General features: G+C 43.9%; 1 protein-coding gene across 2 annotated transcripts; it reads left to right on the forward strand.

Annotated features, from left to right (window-relative positions):
- Positions 1–2,992: 2,992 nt before the first annotated feature.
- On the forward strand, positions 2,993–16,835 carry ccz1 (CCZ1 homolog, vacuolar protein trafficking and biogenesis associated). Of its 2 annotated transcripts, XM_020460573.2 has the most exons (17): positions 2,993–3,133; positions 4,594–4,665; positions 4,746–4,842; positions 5,028–5,125; positions 5,241–5,334; positions 6,162–6,242; positions 6,374–6,421; positions 6,552–6,635; positions 7,786–7,961; positions 8,662–8,743; positions 10,014–10,075; positions 11,629–11,740; positions 12,243–12,276; positions 12,524–12,641; positions 14,710–14,868; positions 14,996–15,123; positions 15,228–16,835. In XM_020460573.2, exons 2-17 carry the CDS (start codon positions 4,652–4,654, stop codon positions 15,281–15,283), a joined length of 1,443 nt encoding a protein of 480 aa, XP_020316162.1. In that variant the 5' UTR covers positions 2,993–3,133; positions 4,594–4,651; the 3' UTR covers positions 15,284–16,835. The 2 variants fall into 2 exon arrangements, with proteins under 2 accessions (XP_020316162.1, XP_020316163.1); XM_020460574.2 differs by lacking the exon at positions 4,594–4,665 and having other exon boundaries at positions 4,710–4,842.
- Positions 16,836–18,610: the final 1,775 nt, after the last annotated feature.

The following is an 18,610-nucleotide window of genomic DNA, read 5'->3' on the forward strand; positions in this document are numbered from 1 at the left end:
ACATGCATTATATGCATTAGGTCCACATAATTATACCTAGGAGGAGAGGCTTCTATGAAGGAATTTTGAATGTCCTTTGAGTTAACTAGCTAACAAGCTTGTGTGTGCAAAGCGGCACCAGAATTAAAAACACATTACCTTTTTGTAGTTAATAAATACAACGTGAAATGTGATAACCAGGCCTATAGTTTCTTTAACTAGCATTGAACAAGTGCATCCTTTCTTCTCTAGCTAATTAAAAATCTCTCTCCCTATCTTATGAATCAAGTTAGTAAAGTCAGGGGCAGGTAAAACACATTTGAAGGTAAGACAAAGGGGCAGACAATGTCAAAGTAACAAGTTTATTCATTCAAACACGGGCAGTCAAATGTACAGGACGGCAGACAGGCTCAGAGTCAGGCAGAGGTCGGTAATTCAGAGTAGTGGGGCAAATGTACAGGACGGCAGGCAGGCTCAGAGTCAGGGCAGGCAGAGGTCGGTAATTCAGAGTAGTGGGGCAAAAGTACAGGACAGCAGACAGGCTCAGAGTCAGGGCAGGCAGAGGTCGGTAATTCAGAGTAGCGGGGCAAAAGTACAGGACAGCAGACAGGCTCAGAGTCAGGCAGAGGTCGGTAATTCAGAGTAGTGGGGCAAAAGTACAGGACAGCAGACAGGCTCAGAGTCAGAGCAGGCAGAGGTCGGTAATTCAGAGTAGTGGGGCAAATGTACAGGACGGCAGACAGGCTCAGAGTCAGAGCAGGCAGAGGTCGGTAATCCAGAGTAGTGGGGCAAATGTACAGGACGGCAGGCAGGCTCAGAGTCAGGCAGAGGTCGGTAATTCAGAGTAGTGGGGCAAAAGTACAGGACGGCAGACAGGCTCAGAGTCAGGCAGAGGTAGGTAATTCAGAGTAGTGGGGCAAAAGTACAGGACAGCAGACAGGCTCAGAGTCAGGGCAGGCAGAGGTCGGTAATCCAGAGTAGCGGGGCAAATGTACAGGACGGCAGGCAGGCTCAGAGTCAGGGCAGGCAGAGGTCGGTAATTCAGAGTAGCGGGACAAAAGTACAGGACGGCAGACAGGCTCAGAGTCAGGCAGAGGTCGGTAATTCAGAGTAGTGGGGCAAATGTACAGGACGGCAGGCAGGCTCAGAGTCAGGGCAGGCAGAGGTCGGTAATTCAGAGTAGCGGGGCAAATGTACAGGACGGCAGACAGGCTCAGAGTCAGGGCAGGCAGAGGTCGGTAATTCAGAGTAGCGGGGCAAAAGTACAGGACGGCAGGCAGGCTCAGAGTCAGGGCAGGCAGAGGTCGGTAATCCAGAGTAGCGGGGCAAAAGTACAGGACGGCAGACAGGCTCAGAGTCAGGGCAGGCAGAGGTCGGTAATTCAGAGTAGCGGGGCAAATGTACAGGACGGCAGGCAGGCTCAGAGTCAGGGCAGGCAGAGGTCGGTATTCCAGAGTAGCGGGGCAAAAGTACAGGACGGCAGACAGGCTCAGAGTCAGGGCAGGCAGAGGTCGGTAATTCAGAGTAGCGGGGCAAAAGTACAGGACGGCAGGCAGGCTCAGAGTCAGGGCAGGCAGAGGTCGGTAATCCAGAGTAGCGGGGCAAAAGTACAGGACGGCAGACAGGCTCAGAGTCAGGGCAGGCAGAGGTCGGTAATTCAGAGTAGCGGGGCAAAAGTACAGGACGGCAGGCAGGCTCAGAGTCAGGGCAGGCAGAGGTCGGTAATCCAGAGTAGCGGGGCAAAAGTACAGGACGGCAGACAGGCTCAGAGTCAGGGCAGGCAGAGGTCGGTAATTCAGAGTAGCGGGGCAAATGTACAGGACGGCAGGCAGGCTCAGAGTCAGGGCAGGCAGAGGTCGGTAATTCAGAGTAGCGGGGCAAATGTACAGGACGGCAGGCAGGCTCAGAGTCAGGGCAGGCAGAGGTCGGTAATTCAGAGTAGCGGGGCAAAAGTACAGGACGGCAGACAGGCTCAGAGCAGGCAGAGGTCGGTAATCCAGAGTAGTGGGGCAAAGGTACAGTAGGCAGGGTCAGCGCAGGCAGAAAGGTCAAAACCAGGAAGCCATGCACCAGCGCCAGGGGAAAACCACTGGCAGGTATGAATGAACAAAATGAACTGTCAACAGGCAAACAGAGAACATAGGTATAAATACACAGGGGATAATGGGGAAGATGGACAACACCTGAAGGGGATGGAGACATTCACCAAGACAGGTGGAACAGATCAGGGGCAAGGATTTTCATCTTGCAGGCAAGGACTGAAATACCTTTCTGAGTGAGAGGGTGAGGGCTTTGTATAGGCGCTTTGTTGTGGGACGAGAAAAAAATGTCTGGAACGAAAAATAACATTTTTAACCAGTTTCCATGCTTTTAAAATAACGGTTCTGTTCCATTACAGTATGGATCACTTTCGTTCCAGGTTCTGTTTATGTTCCTTGAAACAAGTAATTATTTTCCAGTTTTCGGTTCTGTTCCCTGAACTTGTTTTCGGTGAACTGGTTCCAACCCCTGGTTTACATATATTTTAGAGGTTATTTATACAAAAAATGTGCATAAAACCTGGAAAATTGTATTTATAATTAAATGACAATATTCAGGCTGCAAACGCTTCCTGATGTTGCGCCCCACGTTCAGTTGCAGCATTCTGTTGTATACCCCTCGCTGAACAAGGGGTGCAACATCAGGACTTAGAATTCCTAGGCATTAGTCACTCTAGCATGGTGTTGGTAAATGAAGCCTTTATGTTTTAAGAACCGGGGGATGCAAATGTATTACCAGCTGTGCACATCAAGCTCAGATGATAGTGGAGATCCATAAAGCCCACCAGTGGCTGCTCAGGCTACATTTTCATGAAACAAAGACCAATCCATGATCATCAAGAACAATCAATGTTTTCCTTCAACGTTGTATTGGTATATAGGCCTGATTTATGCACAATCTGGAAAGGCACGGACATCACAGGAAGTTTTATTGTGGAACCATAGTTTAAGTGCAATAAATCCCACCGATCAGTTTTTACTGTAACACATGAGATGCTGTCAAAGCAGGAAGTGTGCGCGGATTTTGTCATTGATCGCGGCTTTTCTACTGTATCTGTTACTAATGTTAACAACAAACGAGATTATCTGCATGTGCTGACTTTATACAGTAAAAGGTAAGTCGCGTCGTTGTGTTTATTGTCGAATTAATTTGTGATAAAGAAATAGTTTTCCCAGATCGATGCGAACACAACGTTAGCGGATTGTTGACACTGCTGCAGTGCAACCATACAAATTAACCACCTAACGTCGGCTAATTGCTATCTTGCTGTATCTAACAAATTAACGTTTTAACAGTATACATTTAGCTAGTTCGTTTGTTTTGTATCACATTTGTCTTTTCAGATGGCAAAAAAATCCCCGTTGTCCCCACCTGGCTACTAAGGCCGATGTGCTAGCTTGTTAGCTAGCTGTGTTGTGGACTTGTTTGAGCGAGTTGGTTAACGTAGGTAGCTAGCATGCTAACTTGCACTGGGCCTTATTAAAAATAATAGGTTGTAGTAATGCCACCTAGCAAGCCACATAAAGGGGATCAATTAGCCATGCGCCTGAGGTGTGGAAGTTAGGATACATTTATACAGCTAACTAGTATAGCTGGTGTCAGTGGAAGGTAATAATGCTCTGTTCAAATCAGAAAATGCATGCTTATCTTTCAGCCTGATTTGAGATATTGAGCTTTTGATGCAATTTACTGTCTAAAGTTAACAGACCAAATTCCATGACTCACTGATTCTCTTAATCTGAAATGATCAAATCAAATTTGATTTGTCACATACGCCGAACACAACAAGTATAGACCTTACCGTGAAATGCTTACTTACAAGCCCTTAACCAACAGTGCAGTTCAAGTAGAGTTAAGAAAATATTTACCAAATAAACGAAAGGAAAAATGTACAATAAGTAACACAATAAAATAACAGTAATGAGTCTATGAACAGGGGGTACCGGTACTGAGTCAATGTGCAGGTTAGTAGAGATCATTTGTACATGTAGGTAGGAGTGAAGTGACTATGCATAGATAATAAACAGCAAGTAGCAGCCGTGTAAAAACAAATAGAGGGGGTGGCCATTTGATTAATTGTTCGGCAGTCTTATGGCTTGGGGGTAGATGCTGTTCACAAGCTTTTTGATCCTAGATTTGGCACTCCTGTACCGCTTGCTGTGGGGTAGCAGAGAGAACAGTCTACTGGAGTCTTTTACAATTTTGTCGGGCTTTCCTCTGACACCGCCTAGTATATAGGTCCTCGGTGGCAGGAAGCCTGGCCCCAGTGATGTACTGGGACGTATGCACTACCCTCTGTAGCCGTTTACGGTCAGATGCCGAGCAGTTGCCATACCAGGCAACTGGTCAGAATGCTCTCGGTGGTGCAACTGTTGAACTTCGAGGATCTGGGGACCCATGCCAAATCTTTTCATTCTTCTGAGGGGGAAAAGGTGTTGTCGTGTCCGCTTCACGACTGTCTTGGTGTGTTTAGACTACGATAGTTAATTGGTGTTGTGGACACCAAGGAACTTGAAACTCTCAAATGTATTTGTAGCGTTTTTAAAGCTGAGCTGATATTCTTTTTGTCTGCAGCCACAAAGCATGCTAAATTCACTCTGGAACAGAGGACGTCCAGACACAAACCACACTAATGCTGATGATCAGGTAAAACCCAGGTCTCATTGTGATACATCTTTCCGTCTGTTCAGTCACAGATAGTTGATCAGCATCTTCCTCTGTTGCAGTCCGAGAATGGCTTCGGGAATGCAAGAGAAACAGTACACCCCATCTCTTCTCAGCTTTTTCGTCTATAATCCTTCATTTGGGTCACGAGAGGGAGAGGTCAGCTCCATTTGGTTGTTTTTATTTCCTGTGTGTTTCACATGTTCTCACTATGAACTTCAAACACACTGTTCATCAGCTCAATGTTTACTGCTGTAAATGATCCAATATGATTATCTGGTAACTTTGTGGTCTCCATTCAAATATGGTGCCTCGTGGAAACTGCCTTCTTGTGTGCATTGTAGGAGGAGAAGAAGATTTTATTCTACCATCCCAGTGAGGTCGAGAAGAATGAGAAGATCCGTAATGTCGGTCTTTGTGAAGCCATTGTACAGTTTACCAGGTACACGGGAACTACTAACTAATCAATTATCTTCAAGTAAAACATCTCACATCTGTTAGTTAGGGGATATGAATCCAATACACATATCTCAACCACCATCTTTGCTATATTCCAGAACCTTCTGTCCAACGAAGCCTGCTAAATCCCTACACACACAGAAGAACAGGCAGTTCTTCTTTGAGGCAGAGGACAGTTTCTGGATCGTTATGGTACATTGGTTTTCCAACTAATTTACACTTAGTATATACAGTGCCTTAGGAAATGATTCATACCCCTTGCCTTATTTCACGTTTTGTTGTAAAAAAAATGTTCTCACCAAATCCCTGAGTGGTTTCCTTCCTCTCCAGCAACTGAGTTAGGAAGGACACCTGTATCTTTGTCGTGACCGGGTGTATTGATACACCGTCCAAAGTGCAATTAATAGCTTCACCATGCTCAGTGGGATATTCAATGTCTGCTTTATTTTTATTTTTTACCCCATCTACCATAGGTGCCCTTCTTTGCGAAGCATTGGAAAACCTCCTTAGTCTTTGTGGTTGAATCTCTGTTTGAAATTCACTGCTCAACTGAGGGACCATACAGATAATTGTATGTGTGGAGTACAGAGAATAGTCATAAAAAAAAAGATGTTAACCACTATTATTGCACACGGGTCAGTCCATACAACTTATTATGTGACTTTTTAAGCACATTTTTACTCCTGTACTTATTTAGGATTGCCATAACAAAGGTGTTGAATACTTATTGACAAGACATTTAATTTGTAATACATTTTTTAAACATTTCTTAGAACATAATTCCACTTTAATATAATGGGGTACTGTGTGTAGCTCAGTGACACAAAATCTCAATTGAATAAATACAGGCTGTAACACAACAACACGTGGAAGAAGGGGTGTGAATACTTTCTGAATGTGCTGTATAGAGCGGTTGAGCTCTCAGCACACTCATATATTTTTGACAAGTCATTAGGTCTCCTAGGATACTTTTGAATAGATAATACCTCTCCTCAACCTGTCCTTGTTTGCTTCTCCAGGTGGTGCGGAACCCGATGGTAGAAAAACCTAATAAAGATGGGAGACCTCCCACAATAGAATATCAGGAAGAGGAAATACTTGTACGACTTAATTTGTTGCATCTTTTATTTGTGTATATTTCGTGTTTGTCTGGTCCATTTATGAGGGAATTCAATTCTTTTGTGCAGAACATTTATAACTTTCTCAGTTGTTTATTCTCTTATTTGTGTAGGACACAGTTTACGGTGCAGTATTACGGGAATGCTACAGTATGTACAAGGTGAGCATCCGGTTGGGACTCGGGAGTAAACCTCAACCAGCTCACATTCTCTAGTAAAGACTGTGTTAGAGACTGACATTTAGAAAGGATGTGGTTTGCTGATGGATCTTTTCGTTGCTCTGTTCTCCAGCTCTTCAATGGCACATTTGGCAGAGCAATGGAAGCAGGCGGGGTGGAGCTGCTCATGCAGAAGCTTGACAAGTTCTTTTACAGGGTAAAACAGAACAAACACTAGGCTACATAGTATATACTTCAAGTCTCTGCAACTATATACATGATGATGGGTGGTACTAGGTGATGAGGTGAGTTTTCATGTCTTATTGGATGCAGAACATCTGTTTTACTATTGTGCTTTATATACTTTGAGTAATGTAGCTTGATTGGACAGTTCAACAGAAATCATCTATGCATATTTTCAGTCTTTTCTCAGCAAAGTTTTCCTAGGGGCAGGGCACTGCTATTTCAATGCCAGATTATTGACTACTTGTGAAATTCATTTGCAAATCTTTGTAAATATATATATTACACACATCGACTCTTACTTCTTAGTAGTTCCTACCCCTTAGATGTCCTTTTGTTTTTACAGTGAAAACATTCACATCTGGTGTTGTATGCTATCCACGTTACTAAAGGTGTGGTGGTGGTTTCCAGGCCTGGCCGCCTGCTTGACAGACAGGAATGCTACTGGTTCTTCTAGCCGTCTAGAGTGGTAGACTCTATTGAGTTTCTAGTGACTAAATGCAGGGTCAGATGTCAGTCATAAGTGACCTTCAAATATGACTTCCCCACTAATTATCACTACTCAGAAATAGCGCCTTTCTCAAGGAGAGCTGGTCACAGCAGCCTCCATACTACAGGCCCAGCCCATTGGCTGCAATGACCTGTGTTCATTATTCATACCTAGACAGAGGAAACCCCCAGCTCTCCCTAATCCTATCAAGGGCTTCTCCTTTCCAGTATGTAACTCAGACACAGAGAAGGCCTGTGGTGTCTGTATCGTATCCCAGGTTGAAATGTTCTTGCAATTCTAGTGTCCTTTCGTGTCTTTGGGAACAGCAATGTAAGCACTACGCAGGTAAACTAATATCTCCAGCTTTGACCTAACTGAGATCCACCTTGGACAGAAATATGGCTGCCATTGAAGCTGGAAATAGGAGCATTGTGTTGTCCAGGCATACAGTGTGCAGCCCTTTTGTGTTTCTTAATGAGGTTTCTCAGCATTGGGCTCCTGATCACAATGGGATGTGCGTATAACTTTGCTTTCTAAGCTAACACCTCACCTTCCCCACGTATCCCTGATGTCTATTAACCAAACAGAGACATGGCTGCATGTATAACTGTCCTCTATCCCTGGTCTCCTCCAGTACCTGCAGACGCTGCACCTGCAGTCCTGTGACCTGCTGGACGTGTTCGGTGGGATTGCCTTTTTCCCCCTGGACAAGATGACCTACCTGAAGATCCAGTCATTCGTAAACAGAGTGGAGGAGAGCCTCAGCCTGATCAAATACACAGCCTTCCTCTACAACGACCAGCTGATATGGTACGGCTGGGGGAAGCAGACCGTGTGTGGGATGTGTGGGGGTTGTCTGCTGTACTCTGGTTTAAAACACCTGCCCACATGTAGAAACCAAATTTAGCCTACAATTTGCCAATGCTAACATAAATCGTTGAACAACATAAGCTCTGAATTGCATTCTTCCGTGATCTTGAGGCACAGGTTGCTTCACCATTCAACTGGCCAGGCCTAGTAGGCTGTTTTTTGGGATGCCAGGAGGTGAGGAGGGGGGAGGTTATTGGGCTTCCTGCAGGCCCTTGGCGCCTTCTTGCAGCCCTTTACCACTGTAAGGTGTGGGGGAGCCTGGCAGCAGTGGCAATGCTCCTTATCTCGTTAGGCTGGGCTAGGTATGGGGTTGTCTTGGGCATGGCTGGGAGACAGAAGATGCCTTAAATACACACAATCTGATTACAGTAATTAATACCCCGACATGTCTCTCTCACTTTTAACTGTTAGTCTGACCCGTTACAGTATGTAATCTGGGGATTACGTGATAATTGATTGATCCTAAGGATTTGATTGATAGCTAATCAAATTATTTGAGCAGTTATGATAGCATTGGGCCCATGGTGAGCCATGGAGATGATGGGTTTAGTTCATCAATACTCCTGAACAGACTGAACATGAACAGGAAGTGTTTGATGCTAACAAAGGTGTGTCCCCTTTTTTTGTTGTCCCCATGCAGGAGTGGTCTGGAGCAGGATGATATGCGGATCCTGTACAAGTACCTGACGACGTCACTGTTCCCCAGACACTCTGAACCAGAGGTGAGAGAGGGTGAGAAGGAGGTATCGGAGAGAGGAGGGAGGGATCAGGGATCGAGGAGGGAGGGTCAAGGAGGGAGGGATCAGGGATTGAGGAGGGATCGAGGAGGGAGGGATCGGGGAGGGATCGAGGAGGGAGGGATCGAGGAGGGAGGGATCAGGGAGAGAGGAAGGAGGGAGGGATCAGGGAGAGAGGAAGGAGGGAGGGAGGGATCAGGGAGAGAGGAAGGAGGGAGGGAGGGATCAGGGAGAGAGGAAGGAGGGAGGGAGGGATCAGGGAGAGAGGAAGGAGGGAGGGAGGGATCAGGGAGAGAGGAAGGAGGGAGGGAGGGATCAGGGAGAGAGGAAGGAGGGAGGGAGGGATCAGGGAGAGAGGAAGGAGGGAGGGAGGGATCAGGGAGAGAGGAGGGAGGGAGGGATCAGGGAGAGAGGCGGGAGGGAGGGATCAGGGAGAGAGGAGGGAGGGAGGGATCAGGGAGAGAGGAGGGAGGGAGGGAGGGATCAGGGAGAGAGGAGGGAGGGAGGGAGGGAGGGATCAGGGAGAGAGGAGGGAGGGAGGGAGGGAGGGATCAGGGAGAGAGGAGGGAGGGAGGGAGGGAGGGATCAGGGAGAGAGGAGGGAGGGAGGGAGGGATCAGGGAGGGATCAGGGAGGGAGGGAGGGATCAGGGAGAGAGGAGGGAGGGATCAGGGAGGGATCAGGGAGCGAGGGGAGAGAGGAGGGATCAGAGAGCGAGGGGGGAGAGGAGGGATCAGAGAGCGAGGGATCAGGGAGCAAGGGGGTGAGCGAGGGAGAGATCGGAGCCAGGGAGAGAGGAGGGATCAGGGAGCGAGGGAGAGGGGGGATCAGAGAGAGAGGAGAGAGGGATCCGGGAGCGAGGGAGGGAGAGAGGAGGGATCCGGGAGCGAGGGAGGGAGAGAGGAGGGATCACAGAGAGAGGAGGGAGAGGGATCACAGAGGAGCTAGAGCGCAAGCAACTGCCACTTCCTTGCCTCTGTTCTATTAAAACTCTGATCCTCTGCCTAAACCTTCCCTCAACGTTGCCAGAACTATTCCAACACCTGCTCCACAATGGCATCATGCCACACGAAGAATGTATTGTTGTGTAACAAGCACATTTAAAGTTGACCACACATTGATACCCCACAGGCTCAGACAATGTTGATAATGACTTAAGTTATACTAAAGCAGCTTCTCTCTCTCCAACATCTCTCTTCTAACTCTCTCCCTCCCCGTCTCTCTTCTTCTTCCTCATCCTCCCTTTCTCTCTCCAGCTGGCTGGTAGGGACTCTCCCTTAAGGCCAGAGGTGGCAGGGAATCTGCTTCACTATGGGAGGTAAGTCCTTAAACGCCCTCTCTGGTCCGCTGCCTCCCCTCCCTCCAGGTCTCCTGGCTAGGCTGGGCCAGGCTCCCTCCCTGGGGCTCTGGTCAGCTGCCTCCCCTCCCTCCAGGTCTCCTGGCTAGGCTGGGCCAGGCTCCCTCCCTGGGGCTCTGGTCCGTTGCGATCTCGGAGCAGAAGGACAGGGATACCAGATCATCATGTCAGGTTGGAGCCTTCTTGCCATGCCACATCTGCTGCTAATCTGACTATAGCAGACTGATACATTTAACCTGAGGGGATGGATGGAATTACGACTTTATCGTGTTCATCCCATGATGGTTTTTATTGCATATATTGTTATTTCAACAAAGCGATGGAGGAATATGTTGTTTTAGATTATCAAGTGAAAGCAATAAAAATCAACTGTGATATCACAATATGAGGTGTTATGTTTGATAGTTCTGGTATGATAGGAAAGCATTATTATGCTAACATTAGGTTGTAATTAGTAATTAGTGTGTTGGTGGTCCGGCATGTGCAATATCCAGTCTGATTGTTATAACAACATGGAGGATTACTGATCAGTGTTCCAACGTGATGTGGTCTTACCCCACTGACAATAATGAGATTTCTATCTCTACCATCCCACACACAGACACAAAGGAAGGGAAATTACACTTAACAGAGAGGAGGCAGGAGAGCTAAGCTAGTTAACAGAGTCTCTGTGTAGCCTAGTCCACCCTAGAGGCCTCTGTGCCTGAGGTGGACAGAGTAGGAGAGAGAGGAGGAGGAGAGCGCAGGAGAGGAGGATGAGATTATTAGCAGAGGTGCTCTGTAGTCTCTGTATGAATACTCTAAAACACAATCCTTCCTGCATCCCTTCCAAGCACTGATTTGTAAGCATTTCACGGTAAGGTCTACTACACCTGTTGTATTTGGCGCATGTGACAAATAAAGTTTGATTTGATTCAATACGGCTGTAAAGCGGAAAGAAGGGGTTCCACTACATGGTTTTCATCTATCCTGTCTGGTCAGAGCAGCGATCACTTAATAGAAGGGAAGGTGAATAAATGATCTCAAAGAATGGGTAGAATTAAGAGGTTATCCTCTTAGGGCAAGTTGCTTAGCAGAAAGTAGTCAAACACACAGACAACCTTTTATTTAGATCTGAATACAAGCACAGAGAAGACAGAATACAAGCACTTAATATGAATGCATTGAAATAGAGCCGTTGTTGGAGGAAGAGTGATCCCTGAGAGTGTGCCACTGCCAGGCCAGTGTGACTCCCGAGTGGGGTGGGGTAGAGAGAGACCCACCCAAGGGTGGGGGAAAACTGTGACAGTGCAAATTATGGAAGGGATACACACAGTATGCAAACTGTACGTCCACATATACATTTACAAATTGCTAGATCGACTTGGAGATTAAAAAAATTGTGAGGTAAAACAGTTTCTGATTTGCATCAAACTAAGTTTGTTTTTTAATTGTGAAACACCCTTGTCAATCAAAATAATTGTGATGAGCTGTGATGCATACGCCGTCATATCCTGTCCTCTTTCCACCCTCAGGTTTTTGACAGGACCTGCTAACCTCAAAGACCCAGAGGCCAAATTCCGGTTCCCTAGAATATTTGTCAACACAGAGGACAGTTATGAGGAGCTGCATCTGATAGTTTATAAGGTGAGGAGAGGGCATCATTCTAAATGGTACTCTATTCCCTATAGAGTGCACTACTTTTGACCAGGGCCCATAGGGATCTAGTCAAATGTAGTGCAGGGTTCTGGTCCAGTGTAGTGCACTACATAGGGAATAGGGCGTCATTTGGGACAGAACTGAGGAGCAGGGAACTGTGGTCTGGAGCCCTGCTGGGTTTTGTGCGAACTCAGTAGATGCTTTATTATTTGTGTTTTTAAGAGAGAGACAGGCAGTACTCCCAACCCATTATTTGTTTGGCAGAAAATGTGGTAATCTGTTATTATTTCATTACTGAAGAACAAAGAGAAGGTTTAACCCGGGATATGACCTCTGATGTTGGGGGAATTGGCTTTGTTCGTTGGTATCTCAAATGGCTTCTTTAAATGATTTATAAACTCAATGTATTTGGTAATAAGTTCTAAATTATAGTATTATTTTCTCTCGACCCATTATATTCAAACTGCACATCGTCTGCTCTTTATTTCAGGCGATGAGTGCAGCGGTTTGTTTTATGATCAGTGGTGAGTATCCTCTCATATCATTTGGTCAGTCCCCTCCCCCCAAACAGCTGGGCTGATGCTTATTACATAATTTCTCAGCATTCTCTGAGTCTGCCGTTAAACTGTTCTGTGAATAATGCAATGGAAAATTCTAAGGCATTGCCATATTATGTGGACTGTGAAAGAAAAAAACTTATAAATTCTTAGAAGTTCCAAAGTCCATTCTACTAATTCTAACTACCGTGTGGTCATATTCTCTCTCCCCCAGCATCTGTGGAGCTGACGAGGGAGTTCTGTGAGCAGCTGGATGGTCTGGTGGGACCTCAGCTCACCCTGCTGGCCTCCGACATATGTGAACAATACAATGTCAACCGCAGGATATCAGGGTCAGTACTGTTGCTTTAATCCTCTAGCCTCCAGTTCCTGTGTTGTTCCAACACGCCATGATAGAAATCACGGTCCAAAATATATCATGCGTTTTTAAAAAGGTACATGTTTGCCACGACATCCTCTTGACGATTGGACCAATGAACTCAATGACCTGGATAAACTGATGATGGTCCTGAGGTGTAGTACTGCCTAAAGGTAGATTCAGTGATGCACAAAGTACACAGAATTTTTTTTTTTTTCCCGCAACAACTAAGAGCGTTGAAGCACGAAGCTAACCTTTTCCCCTGTTTTTGTCCCAGAGCTACCGAGTGTAGCAGCGTGACACACACCCGTGACCCTGCGCACATACTCTGTGAATGTGTGAGAGAAAGGTCTTGCATCGCGCTCATCTCAATATCTGCAGTGCTCCTCATGGCAACGTCCTAACATTGTGCTGGCTCTGATATTTTATTTACATATGGGCCTTTCCAGTATGGTTCCAGCAACTATTTGTAATGAGTAAGCAGGCTAGCGCAATACAGTCCTACTTGGCTCTGCTCATCTCGGCTCAGTAGTGTGAAATTGGCATTAGACTCTCCTCTCATCCTTGTAATGATCGTCATTAGAGGTCAACCGATACCGGTTATTGGAGGACGAAAAACGTCCGATACCGATTAAATCGGACAATTTAATTTATTATTTTTAGAAGTCGACAATTACAATAATATTGAATGAACAATGAACACTTAATTTAATATAATACATAAATAAAATCAATTTAGTCTCAAATAAATAATGAAACATGTTCAATTTGGTTTAAATAATGCAAAAACAAAGTGTTGGAGAAAAAAGTAAAAGTGCAATATGTGCCATGTAAAAAAGCAAACGTTTAAGTTCCTTGCTCAGAACATGAGAAAGCTGGTGGTTCCTTTTAACATGAGTCTTCAATATTCCCAGGTAAGAAGTTTTAGGTTGTCGTTATTATAGGAATTACAGGACTATTTCTCTCTCTACCATTTGTATTTCATATACCTTTGACTATTGGATTGTTCTAATAGGCACTTTAGTATTGCCAGTCTAATCTCGGGAGTTGATAGGCTTGAAGTCATAAACAGCGCTGTGCTTCAAGCATTGCGAAGAGCTGCTGGCAAACGCAGGAAAGTGCTGTTTGAATGAATGCTTACGAGCCTGCTGCTAACTACCACCGCTCAGACTGCTCTATGAAATCATAGACTTAATTATAATATAATAAATACACAAATACGAGCCTTAGGTAATTAATTATGGTCAAATTCTGAAACTATCATTACGAAAACAAAACGTTTATTCTTTCAGTGAAATACGGAACCGTTCCGTATTTTATCGAACGTGTGGCATCCGTAAGTCTAAATATTGCTGTTACATTACACAACCTTCAATGTTATGTCATAATTATGTAAAAATCAGGCAAATTAATTATACTCTTTGTTTGGAAAAAATGGTCTTCACACAGTTCGCAACGAGCCAGGTGGCCCAAACTGCTGCATATACCCTGACTCTGCTTGCACAGAACGCAAGAGGAGTGACACAATTTCCCTAGTTACCTGCTAACATGAATTTCTTTTAACTAAAGGTTTAACTGCAGGTTTTAAAAAAATATATACTTGTCTATTGATTTTAAGAAAGGCATTGATGTTTATGGTTAGGTACATTGGTGCAACCACAGTGCTTTTTTCGCAAATGCGGTTTTAAAATCATCACCCTTTTTGGCAAAGTAGGCTGGGATTCGATGATAAATTAACAGGTACCGCATTGACTATTTGCAACGCAGGACAAGCTAGTTAACCTAGTAATATCATCAACCTAACTAGTGATTTTTCAACAACAAAAAAATTACAAGATAAGTTTAGCTAGCTAGCAACTTACCTTTGCTCCTTGCTGCACTTGTGTGGTCAGACTGCCATGCAGTCTCCTCGTGGAGTGCATTGTAATCGGCCATAATGAGCATCCAAAAATGCAGATTACTGATTGTTATGAAAACTTGAAATCGGCCCTGATTAATCGGTCGACCTCTAATCGAGATCCTCTCCCTCTGTGTTGTTGCAGGCCGGACAAGGAGCCCCAGTTCAAGTTCATCTACTTCAACCACATGAACCTGGCAGAGAAGAGCACCATCCACATGAGAAAGACAGCCAGCGTCTCTCTGACCTCGGTCCACCCAGACCTCATGAAGATTCTGGGAGACATCAACTGTGACTTCGCCAGGTATGCCCAATGAAATACCACAAAAACCCTGTTAGGGTTAGCACTCGGAGGCCTAGTTTTGGCAACTCTGTATGTAAAGTATATTACAGTGTCCGTATGTTCATGTTATTTTTGTATGTTGCCTTAGGGTTGATGAAGATGAAGAGATCATTGTGAAGGCTATGACAGACTACTGGGTGGTCGGCAAGAAGTCGGACCAGAGAGAACTCTACGTTATCTTGAACCAGAAGAATGCCAATTTGATTGAAGTTAATGGTAGGTCCAACATGGATTGATTAATTATTGTTTCTTTGAGCTCATCTCACATGTTTTCTTGGTTATACTTACTGATCCCAACCCTGTTTTTTTTCAACCAACAGAGGAAGTGAAGAGGCTCTGTGCGACACAGTTCAACAACATTTTCTTCTTGGACTGAAAGAAATAAAGAAAAGAAAGAACTGCACGAAGAAGAGGGAGAGAAAGAGAGACGGTGAGAGGGCAATGGACTGTTTCACCACACTAAAACTGTCAGCATTGCAGGGTGTTATGACAGCATCAGTGTAATGCAATAATTGCATAGATTAGGTAAGAGTTCGACCAAAACCATGGAAACGCCACACACCCGTCCCCCCATGGGGGATAGGTCCAGAATCTATTTAGTAACCACATTATAGGCCTGTTAGAACACATACAGTGCCTAGTGAAAGTTACACAACACTTGCACAGTCTTCATATTTTTCTGCCTTGACATTAAATTTACAAAAAAATTAATGAATTTGGGGGTTTCCTACAGATCGACACAACCTAACCACATGATCTAAGTGAAGGAAAGTTATAGAACATGTTCCAAATTAATGAGAAGTTAGAGGAAGACCTAATCCTGAGATAGAGTTGTATTTTTCTGCGGGACAGTTGCACACATTTTAATGCCAAAGACACAACAGAATGGCGTTCTAAGAGGTGTTGAGTGTTCCTGAATGGTCCAGTCTCCTTCCTGACTTAAATCTGCTTTAAAAATCTGAGACACGGTTTGAATATTGCTGTCCATCAATGATTCCCAAACAAATGTACTGCGCTTGAGCAATTTTGACAGAAACAATAGATATACATTGCCCTAAGAGTTGTGCAAGGTTGGTAGAGTCTTATTCAAAATTATTATTCACAGCTGTAATGGCTGCCAAAGGTGCTTCCACCAAGTATTAACTCTGGGGTGTGAAGACATAAGCATTCAATACATCCGCATTTTGTATTTCTTAGAACATTTTCCAAATGACTATAATTTTTCTTTCACTTTGAAAATGTGGAGTAGGTAGATCGATATGAAAAAAATAATTTACTCCCTTTTTAGATTTAATTAAGGCAAAATGTGAAGACTGCAAAGGGTGTGTAGACTTTCACTAGCGTCTGCTGTAAATTGTGATTGATTTGACAAATATTAACTTTTTTTGTATCAGCTTTTCTGAATGGACGCCATTGACAGTGTCCTTGTGCTATCCCCTACGGGTGCGTGGCCATCGGCGCTCCATTGATCTCTTACCGTATGTATTGTAAACAATTAAATAAAGAAGCTTTTCACATCATGTAATTTCTTTAGATTTTTATTTAACCAATACAAAATGGTATTTTCATTTTTGTAATTAAGTGTCAAATGATCAGAGTAATTATACTGTACATGTACTTAATTTTTCTATTTCTTTGTATATAAAGTGCATTGTCTTATTGTTTAAGTTCCTGTCAGCTGTTTGTATTACAATTGACATCATTGGTCTACTGACTCTACTCGTTGTTGTTATTTTTAAGGACACAACATGACATTTATCACTATATTAATTTAAAAACAGACATTCACAAACATGCTGTTTTCCTTCTATGGGTTCTGTTCATTGTCTAGTATAATTTTGAAATTAGATGCTATGATTCATGTCGAAAGTAATGTGGTTTGTAAAATGCAGCCCCAACTTTAAATAAATGAAGAAATTCTAATTTTCCTCCATGTACCCTATTTCATTCTTTTACTGTGAACAACAGTCTAAAAAGGTCTAGAACGAACTGAGATGTACTTTAGGATCAGCCTCTAACCAGAACGAGAAAACAGCAAACCTTGATCAGCTGCTTTTGTACTTTCTACATTTCCCCTGTAGGGACCGTCACATTATAACAAGGCATTGTGGCTGGTTACCCAGAATTTCCCAGTGTCCCTTGTTGTAGGCTCCTTCTCTAGACTGCTCTGGAATTAAGTTTCCCCTAGGAACTGATCTAGGATCAGCTTCTCCAATCCTATCTAACCTTAACCATTGTTGAGGAAAATGCTAAATTTACTTAAGATCAGCGTCTAGGGGCAACTTCATTCACCCTTCTCCGTCTGGCCTAGATCTTGCCACAAGTAGGTCCCAAACTAATACAGGGTCAGATATTTTTTCATAGGGTGGCGCATAATTGGCCCAGTCATTGTAAATAAGAATTTGTTCTTAACTGACTTGCCTGGTTAAATAAAAGTATATTTAAAAAATGTAAAATCTGACTGGTGCAACTTCTGCCATGGTGCCATAAAGGCCCTTAGCTCATAAATTAAGTTCAGTCTTTTTCACCTGGGAGATATGGTCTGTCTCATGGGTGCAGTGCTGCCAACTTAGTGGCCTTGTTGCTATATTTAGGGAGTATTCGGACCCCTCTAGCGACACATTTTCAATAAAGTGACTAAGGACAAATCTAGAGACTTTTTCTGGTGTTATTGGAGACTGACGTGAAAGCACGTATCATTCTTACTCTTCTCAACGAGCAGCAGGTGCTGCTGTGGGCCCCACCCCCGTCCCAAAGCACTCACAGGTGGCCCAGTCCTCACGCAGCAGTCCCTCCCAGCTGTAGTCAGAACAGATGTTCACCCCTCAGCGTCCAGACTGCAAATTAATCGCTCATACGCCGCCGCTGACTGACCCCTAAGGCTTACATAAAAAAACAATTCACCTGAATTAGGGCCAGACTAGTTACTATAATTTTCTCACATTGCCATTGACAGTTTTTTCTATTGTCTCTTTTTGGTCCTTTTAGACTGTTAATGTAGATTGTATACATTTTTTTAAATTTTATGGTTAAAAATGTTCATGTTTTACTGTGACTTGTTGTAGGCTCCTAAGTGGACAATAAGGTTAAAAACAAAAACAAATTAAGAAAACTAAACTAAAAAAAATATATATATAAGATTAAAAACGAAGTAACTCTGCCAAAGTGTCTCTTTTGGGTCACTTTTGCCAGTCCCAAGCCAGGATAAAGGAGGAGGGTTGGAATTGTGACAAAAAAAAAAAGAATCGACAGAATAAAGTTAATTTGTAGTTCTAAACATATTCAGGGTGTTTTTTTACTAACTTTTTGTCTCTCCCACGACGTTATTCCTCTCTCCTACAGCTCCATCACAGGTAGCCTAGTGGTTAGAGCATTGGACTAATAACTGAAAGATTGAATCCCAGAGCCGACAGGGTAAAAATCTGTCCTTCTGCCCCTGAACAAGGCAGTTAACCCACTGTTTGCCTAATTAAAAAACATGCACATTGTCAATTATGCGATTACGTCATTTGGCGACTTTTAGGACAGCCAATCGCTACTTTCCTTACTGAGGAGTTTGGCAACACTGCATGGGTGTGCTGTGCTTTGAGAGTAGGCTAGGATATCACATTACAAGGTGAATTTTGAAATGAGCAAAGTGGAGAGAAGATGAGTGTGAGAAACAGTCAAATTCCATAGGACTAGGACATAGAATAACCTTTAT

The sequence above is a fragment of the Oncorhynchus kisutch genome, linkage group LG25 (assembly GCF_002021735.2).
Source record: "Oncorhynchus kisutch isolate 150728-3 linkage group LG25, Okis_V2, whole genome shotgun sequence".
NCBI lineage: Eukaryota > Metazoa > Chordata > Actinopteri > Salmoniformes > Salmonidae > Oncorhynchus > Oncorhynchus kisutch.

What these genes read in the sequence shown, in the direction of transcription:
- ccz1 (XM_020460573.2), top strand. An exon ending in TGCATCTGATAGTTTATAAG is followed by an intron (nt 11,741 to 12,242) that starts GTGAGGAGAGGG and finishes TCTTTATTTCAG; the next exon opens with GCGATGAGTGCAGCGGTTTG. An exon ending in GGTTTGTTTTATGATCAGTG is followed by an intron (nt 12,277 to 12,523) that starts GTGAGTATCCTC and finishes TCTCTCCCCCAG; the next exon opens with CATCTGTGGAGCTGACGAGG.